At 36.4% G+C, this 17,890-nt stretch overlaps 1 protein-coding gene across 1 annotated transcript in view; it reads right to left on the reverse strand.

The window, feature by feature from the left end:
* The window catches only part of AUH (AU RNA binding protein/enoyl-CoA hydratase), a 187,223-nt gene that overhangs the window by 87,802 nt on the left and 81,531 nt on the right, over nucleotides 1-17,890 (reverse strand). Inside the window, exon 4 of the mRNA XM_012653576.1 lies at nucleotides 12,839-12,925. Coding sequence (XP_012509030.1) covers nucleotides 12,839-12,925 — 87 coding nt within the window. The remainder of the gene's footprint in view (nucleotides 1-12,838; nucleotides 12,926-17,890) is intronic.

Here is a 17,890-nt window from a genome sequence, read left to right on the forward strand (position 1 = left end):
CAGTTACCCAGGGTCAACTGCGGTCTGAAAATATTAAATGGAAAAGTACAAATATAAAAAATGTATAAGTTTTCAATTGTGCACCATTCTGAAGAGCATGATGAAATCTCACATCTTCCTGCTCTGTCCCTTCTTCATCACAAAAAGAAGGGTTAGTATGGTACAGTAAGATCTTTTGAGAGAGACTAAATTCACGTGACTTTTATTACAGAATATTGTTATAAATCGCTCTATTTTATTACTGTTGTTGTTAATCTCTTACTACACCTAATTTACTAATTAAACTTTATCATAGGTATGTACACAGCTTATAGAGTTCAGCACTATCTGCGTTTCCAGGCACTCAGAGGTCTTGGAGCATATCCCTCACGGAAAAGGGGAACTACTGCGTAAAGAAAACAGTAAGAAGGTGGGAAAAGAGAAAGGTGGGAGGGAAGAATTTAAAACTGGAAATATACCAATTCTGTCATCACACATTGTAGGAAGTCAACAGAACTTTCTAAAGAAATAATGGATCAAGCCTACTACATAAAATACAATAAAGATAACAAGATAATACAAAAATACCACTCATTAACGTTAGAGTAAACCCATACACAGAGCAAACCAGAAAAGCACCTAACCTAGTTAAGATGATTTTTAAATTGTAAAATCAGAAAGCACAGAAAATCATAATGACAGGCCTAACACCAAACACATCAATATTTTTAAAAGAGCTGCATTCATCTAGGAAGAAAGAGACTCTGCCTGGACCACAAAGCAAATCCCAACTATAAGCAGAACATAAGAGAAACAAAAGAGAAAAGAAATTTAAAGGAAAGGTATGATAACTCAGGTAAATACAAAGAAAATATCTCACAATCTTAACAAACAAGGACAACAGCTGGGTAAAAGAGATATTCTTCTGTCTGTAGATACACAGACATATTCATGTGAAAGCCAGGAAAAGGTATAAAATATAAATTAGCCTATCAGCAATGATTACTTAAGTGCAAGAGAAAGAATAGAGGTAAGCTGCTGGAAAGAGTTTAAAGTGTTACATAAATACGTATTCAAATATTCTTTATGGAATTAAAAGCTAACAAACACAGAAGGGCCCAAAAAATTAAACTGAATTCCTTTTTCAGTCTTGTCAAATTTTAGAATATTCCAGAGCAATATTTTGAAGTGACAGAGCTTGGTGGTTAAACCCCATTGCTCCTGCTTAAATAGTATAATTTTCTCAAAAAGTGGCAAAAGTCATAATGTGATTAATATCCAATGAAAGTGAGCAAAGACAATAAAATTCCAAAAAAGAAAGGAGAAAGACATAAATCATAAACTGTGAAGTTTAACTATACACTAAACTATGATTCAACAGGAGATGGATGTTAACAACTTGTAAGAGAAAAGAATTAACTCCTAGATACTTGTTTTCATTCTCCATCATTCTTGGCACCAGGATAAAGAAAACTAAAATTGAGATCTGCAAATCACTATATGGAAAACAAAAACAGTTAACTAGAGTGTCAACCAATCTTTCACATACCATAATTCAGCACTTCCAATTTCTAGTCATTATATCAAATTAGGAAAATAAAAAAGTAAAATACATGCTGGATTGAATCTACTTTAACTACATTAATTACATATTTTAAATATCTCCTTGACCCTCAAACAAAAAAGACATGGTGAACATCAGTAAACATTTCAGGTGAACTTGGCAGATTGACAAACAATTCTGCTAATTTTGAAAATGTTCTTTATTAAGCAATTCTTAACACAATACATCTGAAATAAAGTAAAGTAATAATTTAGGCAATAGTAAATATAATAACTGTATAATCTCTCAAATTGTATTACAAAAGTCACTGTGGTACTAATTAAATATTTTTGAAATAAGCTATGCTTTATTTTTCAGATAAAGTAAAACAAAAGCGCAATACCTAAAACAGTTATGATTTATATAAAATGGTGATAAGCCATTAAAGGCTAAAAAGATCAATCATCTCTGGGTTTTTGGTAAGTATATCTCTCAATCAAATGAAAATCTTAAAAGGGATGATATACCTAGAATTTATGCAAGCTCTTTCATATTAATTATTCAATACTCTCTAAATCTTAATATGGAGCAGAAATAAAAGTTCTAAGTGGATTTATACCTTTATAAGCACATCCCTTAGTTTAACATTTTATGTAATTAAAATGAATATAGTGACAATGCTTTGAGTGACAAATACCATACTTTAAACTCTGGTAAGAAATTATTCATGCCCTATTCATATTCAAAGACTCTGAATACTCAGAGACTATTACTAAGCTATGATAAATCAGATGTTATGCTTCACAGAAATGTATATATATATTTCGGGGAAAAAACTTTCCAAATACTATCATTCATAGTTTATCTACAAGCCAAAGTCATGAGAAATATTTTTCCATAACCAGGGCAAGTTTCAGATAACTAGTTTTTTGACCTATACCAAAAAGCCCCAGGGCAGCAGGGGACAGGGAGAGGGGGGAAGCGGGTTCTCAAAATCACCCAAGGGATGGAGCTTTTTCATCTTCTGCCAGCCAGGAAAGCAGCTGCCCATAGGCCCAATGCTCCTCCGCCAAAGTGCTTGTTAAAATCATCAATAACAGCCGAGGTACAAAATCCAGCAGTCAATTCTTACTGTTCACCTCTCTTGGCCTGTCAGCAGCATTTGATGAAGCCCTCCTTCAAATGCTTTCTTCACTTGGCTTTCAGAATATGCCTTTCTTCCTGTCTCCCCACGGGGTTCTTCCTGTTCAGTCTCTACATACCATAGTGCCTCAGGGGCCTCAGATGTTTCTCTCTACAGTAAGCCCCGGGCGTCTCTCCCAGTGTCAGGGCTTCACATGCCATCAACGTTCTAATGATTCCCAAAAGTACCTGAGTTTGGACAACTTGCCTAAACTCCAAACTCACCTCCACTTAGATGTCCTCTCGGGATCACTGCCTTCACATGTCAAACCTGAACCCCTAAACTACCCCTCCCGCCCCAGTCTAGCACCAGGGCAGCTGTATTCTAATTTACCGTCATAACCGACGATCCAGCAATGCTCCATTCCTGCTCATTCTGTCCTTCTCAGTCACAGCTGGGAGTAGCAGAGCTAGGGTGAAGGAGAGGAGGAGACGCAGGCAAGTTCAGCGTGATTCTTGGAATTTTAGGGAGAGGCAGACAGAAAGGGATTCCAGGAGAGGGTTCAGTAAGAGGAAAGCATTAGACTTTGGCTAACATGTCTACACCAGTAAGATCCCAGTCAATTCACCCTTTCAGTCAGGTACCTAGCACATGCCTCTCACTGGGCCAGATACTAGGCACAGGTGAAGGAAAAACCGGCTTGTGGTGCTTACAAGGAGACAATGGAAAGTACAAGCTGGCAGAAAGAAGACTAGAATCTACATCTTCTGGCACCAGGTCAAGAGATTTTCTTCAACCTGCATGCCTCAATCAACTTGCACCAAAACAATTGAGGAATTTGTCATATTTAAATAAAGTATAAAATGTAAGTTTTCTACAACAAAATAAACATCATCTTTTGGCAGTATCTTTGAAAATATGTTAAGCTGAGCAGATCTTGTGACATCCTAAGAGCATCATACATTTCGAGATACAACGTAACTTCAAGCTTAACATAAAGATGACAGAAAGAAAGCTCTCATGGTTACCAAATGTTACAGAATACCCACTGATGCAAAGACAGCCAGGACAGGGCAGGAAAAGAGTCTGATCTCAACAGCAAACCTCAGCCAGGATAAAAGTCTGATATGTGTGTGCATCTATTACACTGTGCTGGGTTTGTTTTCTTTTTAATTAGTGACAAATTTTGTGTTACTTTGAGCCTTTCAATTCTAAAATTCAAATGTGTCCCAATTCTAAAATTCAAAAACATGCTAACAAAAATAAAATGAGAAGCACTGCTTGAGAAGAGGTTTATCCCATAAAATTTACATCAGATTTTTCATATGGAATTTTTTCATTCAGTTGTACAAAAATGTTTTCTTTGTATTTCACCGAGACAGTTTTTTCTTATAGAAAAATGCACATAAACAGATTTTTGATCACATTTAGAACAGCTAACCAGAGAATGTGAAAAATTCCAAAATTAAATTATTTTTTATAAAACCTTATAATAAAACCTTCAGAAAATAGATATTTGCTAAGTAGATGAATTTTGTCATCTGTCCCTTTTAACATAATTATCTGTATTTCAATGTAAATTCAGCTTTGCATTTATACACTAAATTAAAGCTTTTGCAATTTTCTTTCATCAGAGAAAGGAAAAGGAAGCTGGGAATGCCTGGCATTTTAAAGAATTACTACGGAAGGTCATTTACAAAAAACATGTTTGCCTCACACTAGATTCTGTAATCTAAAATTCTATTTTAAATATTTCTTTACCATTAGGTAGCAATTCTTGGATGCCTCCACTCAGCCTGTCCCCTCAGAATTTCTACTTAAGGAAGAATTCTAAAATTGTTTTCTAGCTCTTCATGAAATATCATCTAACATAAACCCCTAATAAAGAAAGAATAAGGCCAGGCGCCATGGCTCAAGCCTATAATCTTAACACTTTGGGAGGCCAGGGCAGGAGGATCCCTTGAGGCCAGGAGTTTGAGACCAGTCTGAGCAAAAGCGAGACCCCACCTCTACAAAAAGTAGAAAACTTAGCCGGGAGTGGTGACACACACCTGTAGTCCCAGCTACTTGGGAGGCTGAGGCAGGAGGATCGCTTGAGCCCAGGAGTTTGAGGTTGCTGTGACCTGGGCTGACGCCATGGCACTCCAGCCTGGGCAACAGAGCAAGACCCTGTCTTAAGAGGAGGAGAAAGAGAGGAGAAAGGGGAGAGGGGAGAAGGGAAAGGGGAGTGAGGAGTAAAGGAGAAAGGGGAGAGAAGAGAGAGGGGAAGAGGACAGAGAATAGAAGAGAGAAGGGAGAGGAGAGAAGGGAAGGAAAGGGAAAGGGGAGAGGGGAGGGGAAGGGAAAGGAGAGGGAAGGGGAAGGGAAAGGAAAGAGAAGGGGAAGGGAAGGGGAAAAGAAGGGAAGGGAAAGGGGAAGGGAAGGGGAAGGGGAAGAAGAAGGGGAAGGGAAAGGAAGGGGAAGGGAAGGGGAAGGGGAAGGGCAAGGGAAGAAGAAGGGAAAGAGAAGGGGAAAAGAAAGAAAGGAGAAGGGAAGGGGAAGGGAAAGGAAAGGAAAGGAAAGGGGAAGGAAAGGGGAAGGGAAGGGGAAAGAAGGGAAAGGGGAAAGGAAGGGGAAGGGGAGAGGGGAGGGGAAGGGAAAGGAGAGGGAAGGGGAAGGGAAGGGGAAGGGGAAGAAGAAGGGGAAGGGAAGGGGAAGGGAAAGGGAAAGGAAGGGAAAGGGGAAGGGCAAAGGAAGGAGAAGGGAAAGAGAAGGGGAAAAGAAAGAAAGGAGAAGGAAAGGGGAAGGGAAGGGGAAGGAAGGGAAAGGGGAAGGAAGGGAAGGGGAAAGGAAGGGGAAGGGACGGGGAAGAGGACACATGTCTATCCCAAAGCCAATAATATACCATCTTAATTTGTGTATCATTAAAAATAAGTCTTCAGTGCTGATAAGGCAAGACCCCTCATTTTCTTCTTCTTTATGATTGCTTGGCTATTTGGGGCCTCCTTTTGCTCATCAAGTCCCTCCCAAAATCAGTGCTGAGAATTTACGTGTAATTACACTGAATCTGTACATCATTTGTGAGAATCATCTTTTTGATACTCAATCTTTCTATTCAAAAGGATGTGTCTCCATTTAATTATTTTTTAAAAGTCTTACAATAAAGTTTCATAATTTTTCCACATATATTACACACATTCCTAGACACGTTTTTATTCCCACTGTCAATGCTATCTCTTTTTGACATCTTTTCCCTGGTACTGGTATAGGGGCGATTGATTATTTTTAATGAGTCTCACATCCAACCATCTTGTGACACTCTTCTTATTTCTAATAATTTGTTGATTTTTTTCCAGCTTTTTAATGGAAACAATCACATCACCTGAGAAGGACAATGTTATTTTTCCTTTAAACGGTCCTTATTTATTTCTGTTTCACAGCTACGCAGGCCAGGAATTATGAAACGGTGTTGGACATAGGTGGTGATAGTGAGTCCTCCTATCTTGTTCCTGACTTTAGGAGACACCTTCTAACATTTTATTAAGAAACAGATACCTGTCATCAGGCTAAGGAAGTTTCCTTCTATTCCTGGTTTGCTGAGAGCTCTTCCAAGATTAGATGTGTTGACGTTTCTCAAGTGCTTTTTCTCAATGAGATAATATACGGTTTTATTTTCACTGGCTAATGTCATGAATTAAATTTAACATTTCAAATGGAAACTACCCTTGCATTCCCGGGAAAGCCCAATTTGATCTTTTGCTACACCTGCTGCATTTCGTGTATGCTCACAAGTCAGCCTGGCTCCTCTCATTCCTTTCCTCCATTGTGTTTGTCAGCTTCAGGTATAAAGGCTATACCAGTGTGAAATAATGAGTTTAGGAGTGATACCTCACTTTATTATCATAAGTATAAGACTGTAATAATCTATTCCTTACAAGTTAGGTAAAATACCTGAAATGTAAATCTCTAACATCTAGGCTAGGCGAGGTAGCTCACACCTATAATCCTAGCACTCTGGGAGGCTGAGGTGGGAGGATCACTTGGCCCAGGACTTTGAGGTTGCTGTGAACTAGGATGATGACGCCACAGCACTGTAGCCCAGGTAACAGAGCAAGACTCTGTCTAAAAAAAGAAAGAAAGAAAGAAAAGGAAAAAAGGAATGAAAAGGAAGGAGGGGAAGGGAGGGAGGAAGGAAGGAAGGAAGGAAGGAAGGAAGGAAGGAAGGAAGGAAGGAAGGAAGGAAGGAAATCTCTAACATCTAAAACCTAGGCCTAGTGCTTTCTCTGTGAAAAAATTTATTATAACAATGGTTCAGTGTCTTTGGTGGTTATATGACTATTCCCTCTCATAATTTCTTCTTGAGACAGAAATTTCATATTTATTAGCATAAAGGTTTTTCTCGGTATTTTTATTATCTTTACAGTCTCTGCCGTGTCCATGACCATGCCTTTATTTCATTTGTAACATGTTTCGTTAAACACTCTTTATTACTCCCTTGTAAAGGGCTTGCATCTTCTCCAGCTTCTATTTCACGCATGCTGACCCGTGTTGTTGCTTTCCTTCAACTTTCTTTAAATTTATAACTTCATATAACTTTTTAAAATATCTTTGCAAGGTAAAGCTTGGCTATTTGTGGTCTTCCGTTGCTAACTTAGAATTTAAGGTTGTGAATTTCCCTCAACAGCACTTTAAGCAAATCTCATATATTTGGATATACGGTAATTTTATAATCATTCAGTCTTCATATTTTTCCCATTATAGTTTCTTCTTTGACCCCTGAGCTATTTATTTAGTTCTTTTTAAGTTTATAAATATGTGCTTTTAAAATCTCTATACATGTATTTTTGTTTCTAACTTTAACTGCACTGTGGACAGAAAACATTGTCTCTGTGTATCAATTTTCTGAAAATTTAAGACTTAAGGGTTGTGTGCATAAACTCATTTTTTTAAAAACATTTCATGTATTCATGAGAAGAATACACATTCTCTAATTTAGGGTTAGGAGTCTATTAAACCAAACTTGAAAATCATGTTGTTCAAATCATTATTTTCATTAATGTTTATCTTTCTGACCTAATGATAAATTGAGGGAGATATGTTGAAACTGTCCACAATGATGATAATCTTAACGACAATGATAAATTTATCCATGTACCCACATCATTTTACTTATATATTTTGAAGCTTTTGTTTTTAGGTACATACAAGTTTAGGGTTATGTTTCCTGAAAAATTGAACCTTTTATCATATGTAGCAACTGTCTCTCACTAATAATGCTTTTTATCTTAAAATGTATTTTGACTGTTATCATAACATACTGATACATCTCTTTCTTTTGGTTAGTAACCTTCTGATACCAAAAAAGCTATAGCTATTAGGAACAATACACAGAGGATTTTAATTCTTTAGTCAAATCTGAACATCTCGGCCTTTTAACAGCTAGTTTAACCAACTGACATTAAAGTTAATTACTGGACTTATTTCAACATCATCCTATTCAATATGTCCTAAATTTATGCTTTCTCTTCACATTTTTTTTAGGATTAGATGAATTTTCTTGGTTTTTGTTTTGTTTTTCTTACTACTACCTCCACCTCCCTACTCATTTGCAAGTTTTATGCTCCATTCTTATTTCCTTAATTTTACCAAGAATACATAAACCCTAAATGAAATATCTTATGCTCCCTCTCAAAGACCTTAAAACATTTAAGTCTCTAAAACACAAAACCCAATGAAAAAGGTCTGAGCCAAACATGAATCAACTTGTTCAAATTAGAACTCAAGTCAGATTTTTAAAATAAATAAAAAGAATGGAAGAATAGAATTAATTTCAAATAACAAGCAAAATAAAGAAGACAGAAGATACCTGAGATAAACAGAAGGAAAAACACCAGACCTGTTGCCTCTTTTATTGTTTTAGTACAATCTGTGAGCTAAGAATGGTTTTTATATTTTTTCTAAATGGCTGGAAAAAACAAAAATACTATTTCATAACATATAAAAATCATATGAAATTCAAATTTCAGTATGCATAAATAAAGTTTTATTGGAACAGAGCCATGCACATTTGTTTATACATTGTCTATGGCTGCTTTCATGCTATAATGTCAAAGCTGAGTTGCTGCAACAGAGACCATATGACCCTGCAACGCCTAAAATATTTACTATATGACCCTTTAAGATAAAGTTTGCCTGCCCTCGGTTTTTAACATATTAAATGAGTAGATTAGATCAAGATACTTAGTTTCTACATGCCCTTCAAAATCTCACTGAATCATCATAAAAGATAGTTTAAAATTTTAAAGTCTATTGTCATGTTGTAATAAAAAGTATCCCTAATAAATACTGAAGAACTCACAGAAGAAAAATGGAGAATGGATCGAGACCCAGAACAGAAATACTACAGCTATCATGACAGAAAAGAAAATGCCCCTGCAAAGACAGAAAGAGTCCCAGAAAATTTTCAATTTCAGAATCCATAAAATATAATGGAAAGAGAATCTGGAACAAACATGGAGGTAATTTTAACAATAAGACCAGCTTTAGCCACTCCCCCTATCATATATACAGTTACAGGCATCATCAACCTTCACTTCCAAGATTAAGCTCTTCTGACCAACTTCTAAACAAAGTTCATGCTCTACCTCAGGAGACATCTGAACATGAAGTTGAAGCTGGAGAGAGAAGCAAGGAAGGGCCCAAGATAATATCGACAAACAATAAAAAGAGGCAGTATAGATGACTAAGCCAATAATCATCATAGAAATCAAAACACGTATTTTTAAAATGTTAGCTCTAAGAAAAATGAAGAAAAAATAACAAAACTGCACAGGACCCCAAAAGGTGTTAAATGATCAAATTCTACTAATCTTTCAAGTAATAGTCGATTGTTCTATATAGAGCACAGAAAAAATGGAAAGCTCATTTTGGGAAGGTTGTATAACCCTGATACCAAATCAGAAAAATAATACAAACAAAAGTACTTAAAACTGAATCCAGCAATAAATATATACTAAAAACCACTGGAACCCCTAACTACAGTGACTGAGTAAGGCTTATTCTAGTACTGCAAAACCAGTGCAGCCTTAGTAAATCTATTAATATCACTCGGTATAATAAAGGTTAAATGAAGTAAATGCTAATATACATCAATGATAATCCTGACATATATTTTAAAAGCATTTGACAAACTTTAACATTTATTCTTGATTAAAAAGCAGAAACAAATTCCTAACAAGCTGAAATAGAAGAAACTGCCTGAACTTGATAATTACTTGCAAAATATTATATCATTAAATATGAAATGTCCAATTTCGAATCAAAAGTACAGTTTATTATATCTCAAACAGGAAGCAGTACAATTAATCAAAGTATGCTCCTGAACTATCAATACAGTTTTGCCATCTTAAGGGTAGCTGGTTTATGCCAGCAACCAAGAAGCCTGGGGAGCCAGTGGCAACGAAATCACAAAAGGTGTTTTCCACAGCTGTGGAGAATTGAATATTTTTCCTTGCAAGAAGTGGTCTAAAGCCTGGAAGTAGTAGTAGTCAGTTGGTGCAAGATCTGGTGAATATGGTGGATGACACAGAGTTTCCAAGTCCAGCCTGTGTAGTTTGAGCAGCATTGTTTTTTGCAACATGTGGTCTTGCAAGAGGATTAGCCTATCTCTATTGACTAATCTCAGCTGCTTAATCACAAGCATCTTCATCATTTTATCCAGTTGGTTGCAGTAGACATCTGCTGTAATAGATTGACCAGGTTTCATGAAGCTATAGTGGATAATACCTGCACTGGACCACCAAATAGGTACCATTAGCTTTTTTTTGATGAATATTTGGTTTTGTACTGTGTTTTGGCCCTTCATCCTTATCCAACCATTGTGCTGAATGCTTGCGATTGTCAAAGAGAATCTATTTTTCATCACACATAACACTAAGGCATAGAAATCGTTCGCCTTTATGACATGACAGCAAAGAAAGGAAAGCTTCCAGACAATTTCTCTTCTGACACTTGTTTAATTCACGTGGTACCCATCTGGCCAGCTTCTTTACCTTGCCCATTTGCTTCAAATGGTCCAACACTGTTGGACTAGCAACGTCAAACCTTGCTGCTACTTCACACATAGGTTGAGGTGGATTCGCTTCACTACAGCTTTCAACCCATCATAATCCACCTTGGTCTCAGGTCACCCACATGGCTCACTTTCAAAATTAAAATCACCAGAATGGAACTTCTCAAACCATCGACATACTGTGCGTTCATTAGCTACATCCTTACCGAACACTTCAGTGATATTTCAAGCTGTATGCACTGCATTATTCCATGATGAAACTCATACTCAAAAACAACACGAGTTTTTGACTTATGCATGGTTTCACAAAAATTGCTCTAAAACAAATGTGAAAGATAATCACGAGCCAAAATGTGCACTTGAAAGACTGAGGATGGACCTTAACAATAGGAAAAAAAAACAAGAAGTGTCAAAGTGAAATGTCAGACGTATCAACTGTCAAACTTAGAACTTAAGGAAATCAGACACCTCATACTGAATGACCTAGTATTAAAGGTACTCACCAAAGTCAAAGATAAGTATGAATACTCTCATCTTAACAAATGAATATTGTACTGAGGGCCTTAGACAATGTGAAAAAATATGAAAAATATATAAGATTAAAATGTTGGGAAATGAAAAGATAAAAATTGCATTATTTGTGGATAATGATTGATAGATAATGAACTTTTCATATGGAAAACACAAGAAAATTAATTAAGGAAGAACAACAATTAACACAAATAACTAGTAAGCTGGCACAATATAAAATATGCACATAAAATTTAATAACTTTCCTCCAGACCTATAATAACAAAACAGCAACAGAAATAAGAGGAAGATCCCATTCAAAGGAATAAATGCTACAAAATTGCTAGGAATAAATTTGAGGGGAAAAAAAGATACAAGACCAATGTGAAGAAAACTGTAAAACATTCTTGAAGGACATTAAAAAATGAATGACCCAGATAAATGACAGCCATGCACACTGTGGAAAGATTCAGTATCACAAAAATGTCAATTCTTTCTTAACAAGGTTTAATAAAATTCCAATCCCAGTTCCAACAGAGTAATTTTTCCATTTTCCTTTAAAACATAATTCTAAATTCACTTGGAAGAACTGATGTGTCAGAATCAACAAAATCTTTAAGAAAAAAGAATAATAAAGGGAATCTACTACCTTCCAGATATTGTTTTAAATTTAAAGGTACTAGAATCAAATTAGGGTTGCACATTAGAAGACATTATATGTATCACATTTAATAACAAAGGATTAACATAAAAATATTTTTTCAATAAATAAGTAGCTATTAAGTAATCCTATAAAAGGAGGATGAAGGACGTGAAAAGGCAATTTACAGAAGGGAAAAAGCCAGTCTAATTTGAAAAGATAAAGCATTACATAAGCATTTGGGGAAATGCAAATTAAAATATTGAGATGTCTTTCTTGATTTTTACCAGGTAAACTTAAAAAGTAGCAACATTAAATGCTGTGAGGAGTATGAGGAAATTATTAATAGATAGCATCATATAATTGATGGGAATATAAATTATTATAATCTTTTCAGTACATAATTTGGTAGCATTTATTATAATATAAAACGAACACCTGATAATTGGGACAGCAATTCCATATGGAATCTATTCCTATGTACAAGGATAGTCACTGCTTTATTATAAATAACAAAAAGAGAATTTTAAAAAGACCTAAATGTTCATTAATGAAGAAATATTTTAAAATTTTATATAAGATTGTGGATGAGTATGCAGGAGGAAATTAAAAAGTAATAATAAGTAAATTGACAGGTATCATAATACTAAAAAAAAAGTATGATCCTATTTATGTCAAAAACAAAAAATTGCAAACCTATAAATATGTTTGTATGTAAGTTATTTAGGACAGAGATATTTTAAGTCAATGGCTTATGCCAAATTATTGTTTTCATATGCCATGCCATCATACATGAATTATCTGTAATTACAAAATACTTAACATAATTTTTCAAATTAAATATATTAAGTGCTGTTTTATAGCAACAAGCTATAGGTCATGATTATGTAAGTATTTAGCAAAAGCTTATATATACAGACAGCGTGTAACTTTTAAAATCTGACATTTGAGGTCATCTTCAGCATGCCAAAAAGAGAATTTAATCGCGCTTACCAATATCATTAATCACTGCTCTTATTTTGGAGACAAAGGGACCAACTTCACTGGAACTCATTTTTGCTCTTTCCTTAAGGTCAGCACCTGCAAAGTATTTTATTTATAAATATAATCTAGTAATAAACAAAATTTTAAGGCAAAGAATTGAAAATTTACTTAATGTATAACTTGAAGATCCACTTAATTCATCTGTTAAAGGAAGGACATCGCCCAAGTTCTCTTTCTCGATGACCACCATGAGCAAGAATGAAGTCTTTATTTCTTCATACACCCACTATGTGCTTAAAGCAATGCTTCTCAAACTTTCTGGTCACAGGATCCCTTCATACTCTTAAAGGAAAACACTATGCTTGGATTGTATCTGTGGTAGTTACTCTATTAGAAAATTGAAACTAAAAATTTTTAATGTTTATATGTTCATTTAAAAATACAAACAAACCCATTAATGTCAATATAAATAACTACAAATTGGTGCCACCACCTTGGTTCATGCAAAGACCCTAAGCGGTTTTACCCACTACAGCTTTTACAGTGCATGAGTGCAAATGCCAACCCAGTGCAAAGGGCAAATCACCCTCTAGTGCTATGCAAATTGTTCTGACGTAGTGGATGCAGCAGATGCCCACCTTCACAACTGTGGACCACAGTTGAGAATCACTAGCTTTAAAGTGTGAACAATCTGACATTCTCATAAATATGACTTTATTACAGAATCATAACTTTGGAATAGATAAAAATAAACACATGGAATTCCTTAAGGGATCATTAACTCTGAGCTCAACAAAGACATTTGTTTTAATAAAATTCAAGATCTGAGAAAAAAAATGGTCCCCATTTAAGTAAACAAACAACAAAGTAAACTTACAGTATAGAAGGCATACACACTATTTACTCTCTTATTATAGTCCATTGTAAGTTAGTTATGACTACGCATAATATCAAGTATGGGCTGGGGCTGGGACTTTCTGATCTCACACACTTCCAGGAATGAGAACCAGAGCAGGCAAAGCACGTATCCCACGACCCATCAGTCCTTGGGTGTGCACACCCTAGAACAGCTTTCACACACCCAAGAAAATGCCCACAGTAACAGTCCACTGTATTATTATAGCACACACATAATAGCAAACACTGGAAACAGCCTAAATGTCCAACAGGAGAATAAAATTAGGACATATTTATAGAACAGATTATTACATATACAGCATGGAAATGAAAGAATCTTTGCTTCACAGACTGAAACAAAATAAAGGAAATGAAAGAATCACAGCATAAATACAGATAAATCTAACGTAATACTGAAGAAAAATAAAATTACGGAAAGACACATAGGATAGTAACCACTTACATAAGTTTCTAAAACAAGAATGCTATTTAGGCATAGAAAGCATGCATGCAAACGATAAATAACAAATACAATTTGTAGTTATAGGGGTGGGGTGTGATCGGCAATGGGAACACATAGGACCTCAATTTTATGTGTAATATTGTATTGCTTAGGTTGGGTAGTGGGCGCTCAATATGTTAGTAATCATCAAATGGTTTTGGATGCCTGACATGTCTTTATGGTTAATTTTTTCATGAAGAATTAAAATTTAACAAAGAAGAAAAATGTTAGCAGGCCCAAAACACTGCATTTGCTAAAAGAAATAATAAATAGTTTAACCTAGTGCCATTTAAAATTGAGAATATAAAATGTGGCTAACTACACCCTATTACATATGTTGGTTAGTAAGAGTAGCTAAACATTGTGCAACGTGGGGTGGGGAGATGAACAGCACGAAGAGGAGCCGAGGCAATGAAAAGAAGAAAGCAGCCATGGGCTCTGGTGGCCCTGGAGAAGACCCTGCGGCCGATCCAGCAACTAACCCACTTGGCCTCAGGGTGGGTTAAGCAGCAGGCTGCAGTCTAACACACCACCTGGTTCTGACTCTGCCTTCACGGCACGCTGTGGAAACCACACTCCAGGACGGAAGGGACGGGGCTGCTGGAAGCCAGGCCAGGAGCTGGCTCCTGGCACCTGTGGCCCATCTGCTCACACCCGTCGCAGGGAAGAGGTCTGGAAGACTGGCTGCGTTATCTAGGGGGGCCTTATCCACACGACAGAAGTGTTGAGACTTCTTCTGGATCCAAGGTTTATTTTAGAGATAATTACCTTTGCCCGTGGAATGTTAAACACATGAAGACTTGAGACTACCTTAAAAAATTTAATATCCATTCTGCTTTTACTTTGGAAACACATGCTGAGATCTCAAACACTAAAAATACAGATTCACCTCTTTTCTTTCCGAGATCCTTTGGTAGTACCCAAAATCTTCTCTGAGGCCTAGTATTTCTCAGTTCCACTACTTTTTACATTCAAATCCTTTACGTTCATGACTGCCCATTGCAGGCCTCCTGTTCACTCTCCTGCTCATCTACAGACCATTTGACAACTTCCCTCTCTCCACAAATCTCAAAATCTCCTGCCAGTCCTGATACCAACTTATTAAGAAACCAGAAAAGAAATTCTACCAGCACCCACCACTGATGCCATCCACTTGCAAGGACCTGAACCCAGACACTCCGCCCTGCCTCTGGTTACTGCAGATGGATTAACTCATGGAGACTAAGCTGTCCTCCTGTGCACGGGGTTCAACCCCTTGTCTCCTCAGGACATCACTTCAGCATTTATACTCTGCCCAGCTGGCATCAATCTTCCCTCTCTACAGACTCATTCTCCTCAGCATACAATAATGCTGCAATATTGCCATCTTAAAAATAAAAACACCTCGCGGAGACTATGCGGCCGGGTGACCAAATAGGTTATCATCAGACCAATTCTTCCATGAACCACTGGAGAGAATACATAAGACAGTTATTTGAGAGTAATGGAGAGCAACTGAGGCAGCCAGGACGTAAGAGGCTGGAAAGCCAGAGAGAAGGGAAACTATGGTAAACCCCTGCCTTCCCCTCACAAAGGAAAGGATATACTGAGTCATAAACTTGGGGCACGGGGGACCAAAAGCCCTGGCAGGAAGCAACAGCTCAGAAGTCTCTGCAGTCTCCTAGAGCTGGGGAGACCAGCAATGGCAGTGAGGACTACTGACCCAGCCAGAACGTAGAGCCCAAGATCCTGGAGAAAAGGAACTGCAGAGAAAGGAGCCTGCCTGAGGGAGACGCATATTTCTGAGGCAAATGTAAGTTTCCAAACAATCTCACAGAAATGGGAGCAAAAACTGGAGCTCAGAGCTTGAAAAGGAAGAGGACCTATAAATACCCAAAGCTTTCAACTGAGACCTCTGAAGGTTAAATATAAAGCAAGATAGATATAAAGAAAACCACACCAAGTCCAACTGTTGAAAGCCAAAGACAAAAAGAGAATCTTAGAAGCTGCCAAAGAAAAAAGACAACTGAGTATCTAAAAACGACACCAAGACTGACAGCTGACATCTCAACAGAAAATGGATGACACCTTTAAAGTGGAGAAAGAAAATAACTGCCAATCTAGAACTCTAACTAGGCAAACCCATCCTTCAAAAATGACGGTGAAGTACAGGCATTTTTATACACACACACACACACACACACAAACTGTCACCAGCAGTGCCACACCAAAAGAAACATTGAAGGGAGTTCTTTAGGAAGAAGATTATGAGAGCAGACTTTTAAATCTTATTTTACACTGCTTACAAGAGTTGTATAGTATAGGAGAGCACAGAATGGCTAAAGCAAAAGGGTAAAAAAAGATGCTAAAAGTAGCCAAAAGGAACTTGTAAAATTATCCTACCATCTGACAAATAGTACTCAAGCTAGAGGGTCAACATATAGTAATCAATAAGATAATCTACTAAAAAAAGTCACAAGAATTTTCAATTGGGATTACATATAGGAAGACAGCCCCAAACATATAAAGCAAAAACCAATGGAAGCTAAAAGAAAAACTGACAATCACAGTGGATTTTTAAAGATGTCTCTCAGTAACTGATAAACAAGTAGGCAAATATCCTTATCAAGTATCCCTACCTATCACAATATATGAAATGAGAAAAAGTTAATGCCAAAGTACACAAGAAAAGAAACAGTAAAAACAGGAGCCATGGACACATGGATGGATACTTTCTGGACAGCCCTCATATTTTCCTATAAATTTGCCTTTCCTAGACATTTCATATAAATAAATTCATATAATACATGGCATTATTTTTCTGTTTTCTTTCACATAGCATGTTTTTCAGGGTCATCCATGTTATAAGCATGAAATCAGTACTTTTTCTTTTTACTGCCAGAGAGTTTTCCACTGCATGGACATACAAACATTTTGCTTATTCAATCATCAGATAATAGACATCTGGATTATTTCTACTTTTTGGCTACTATGAATAATGCTGCTATGAACATTTACTTACAAGTCTGTGTGTGAACAAATGTTTTCATTTGTTTCGGGTAGATACATGGAAGTGGAATTGCCAGGTCATATTGGAAATTTTGTTTATCTTGGTGGGGAGACGTGCCAAACTGTTTTCCTAGGTTTGCTGTGCCATTTTACTTTCCTCCCAGCTATGTACGAGGGTCTGCTTTCCCACAAAATCATCAACAATTGTCTTGTCTTTCTGATTACAGCCATTTTAGAAGGGGTGAAGTGGTATCTATAATGGATTTAATTTGCATTTCCCTGATGACTAATGAGGTTAAGCATCTTTTCATGTGCTTACTGGACACTTATACAGCTGCTCTGTGAATGTCTATTCATATCTTTTGCTCATTTTTCTTTACTGAGTAATTTCTTTTCTCCTTATTGAGTTCTAAGAGTTACATCTTAGATACAAGTCTGTTCTCAAACATATGATTTACAAATATTTTCTCCCAGTCTGTGACTTGTCTTTTCATTTTCTTGGTGGTTTTTGAAGCACAATTTTAATTTTCAATTAAGTTCAATTTATCAACTTTTTCTTATATCACTTGTGCTTTTGGTGTCGTATTTAAAATCAACACTCATTCCTGATTAAATTCCCTGTGCAAACTTGGAAGAAAAGGGAATCTTTCAAATCTAATAAAAAGTAAATGTAA

Source organism: Propithecus coquereli, unplaced genomic scaffold (assembly GCF_000956105.1).
Source record: "Propithecus coquereli isolate 6110/MARCELLA unplaced genomic scaffold, Pcoq_1.0 Scaffold423, whole genome shotgun sequence".
Classification (NCBI taxonomy): domain Eukaryota; kingdom Metazoa; phylum Chordata; class Mammalia; order Primates; family Indriidae; genus Propithecus; species Propithecus coquereli.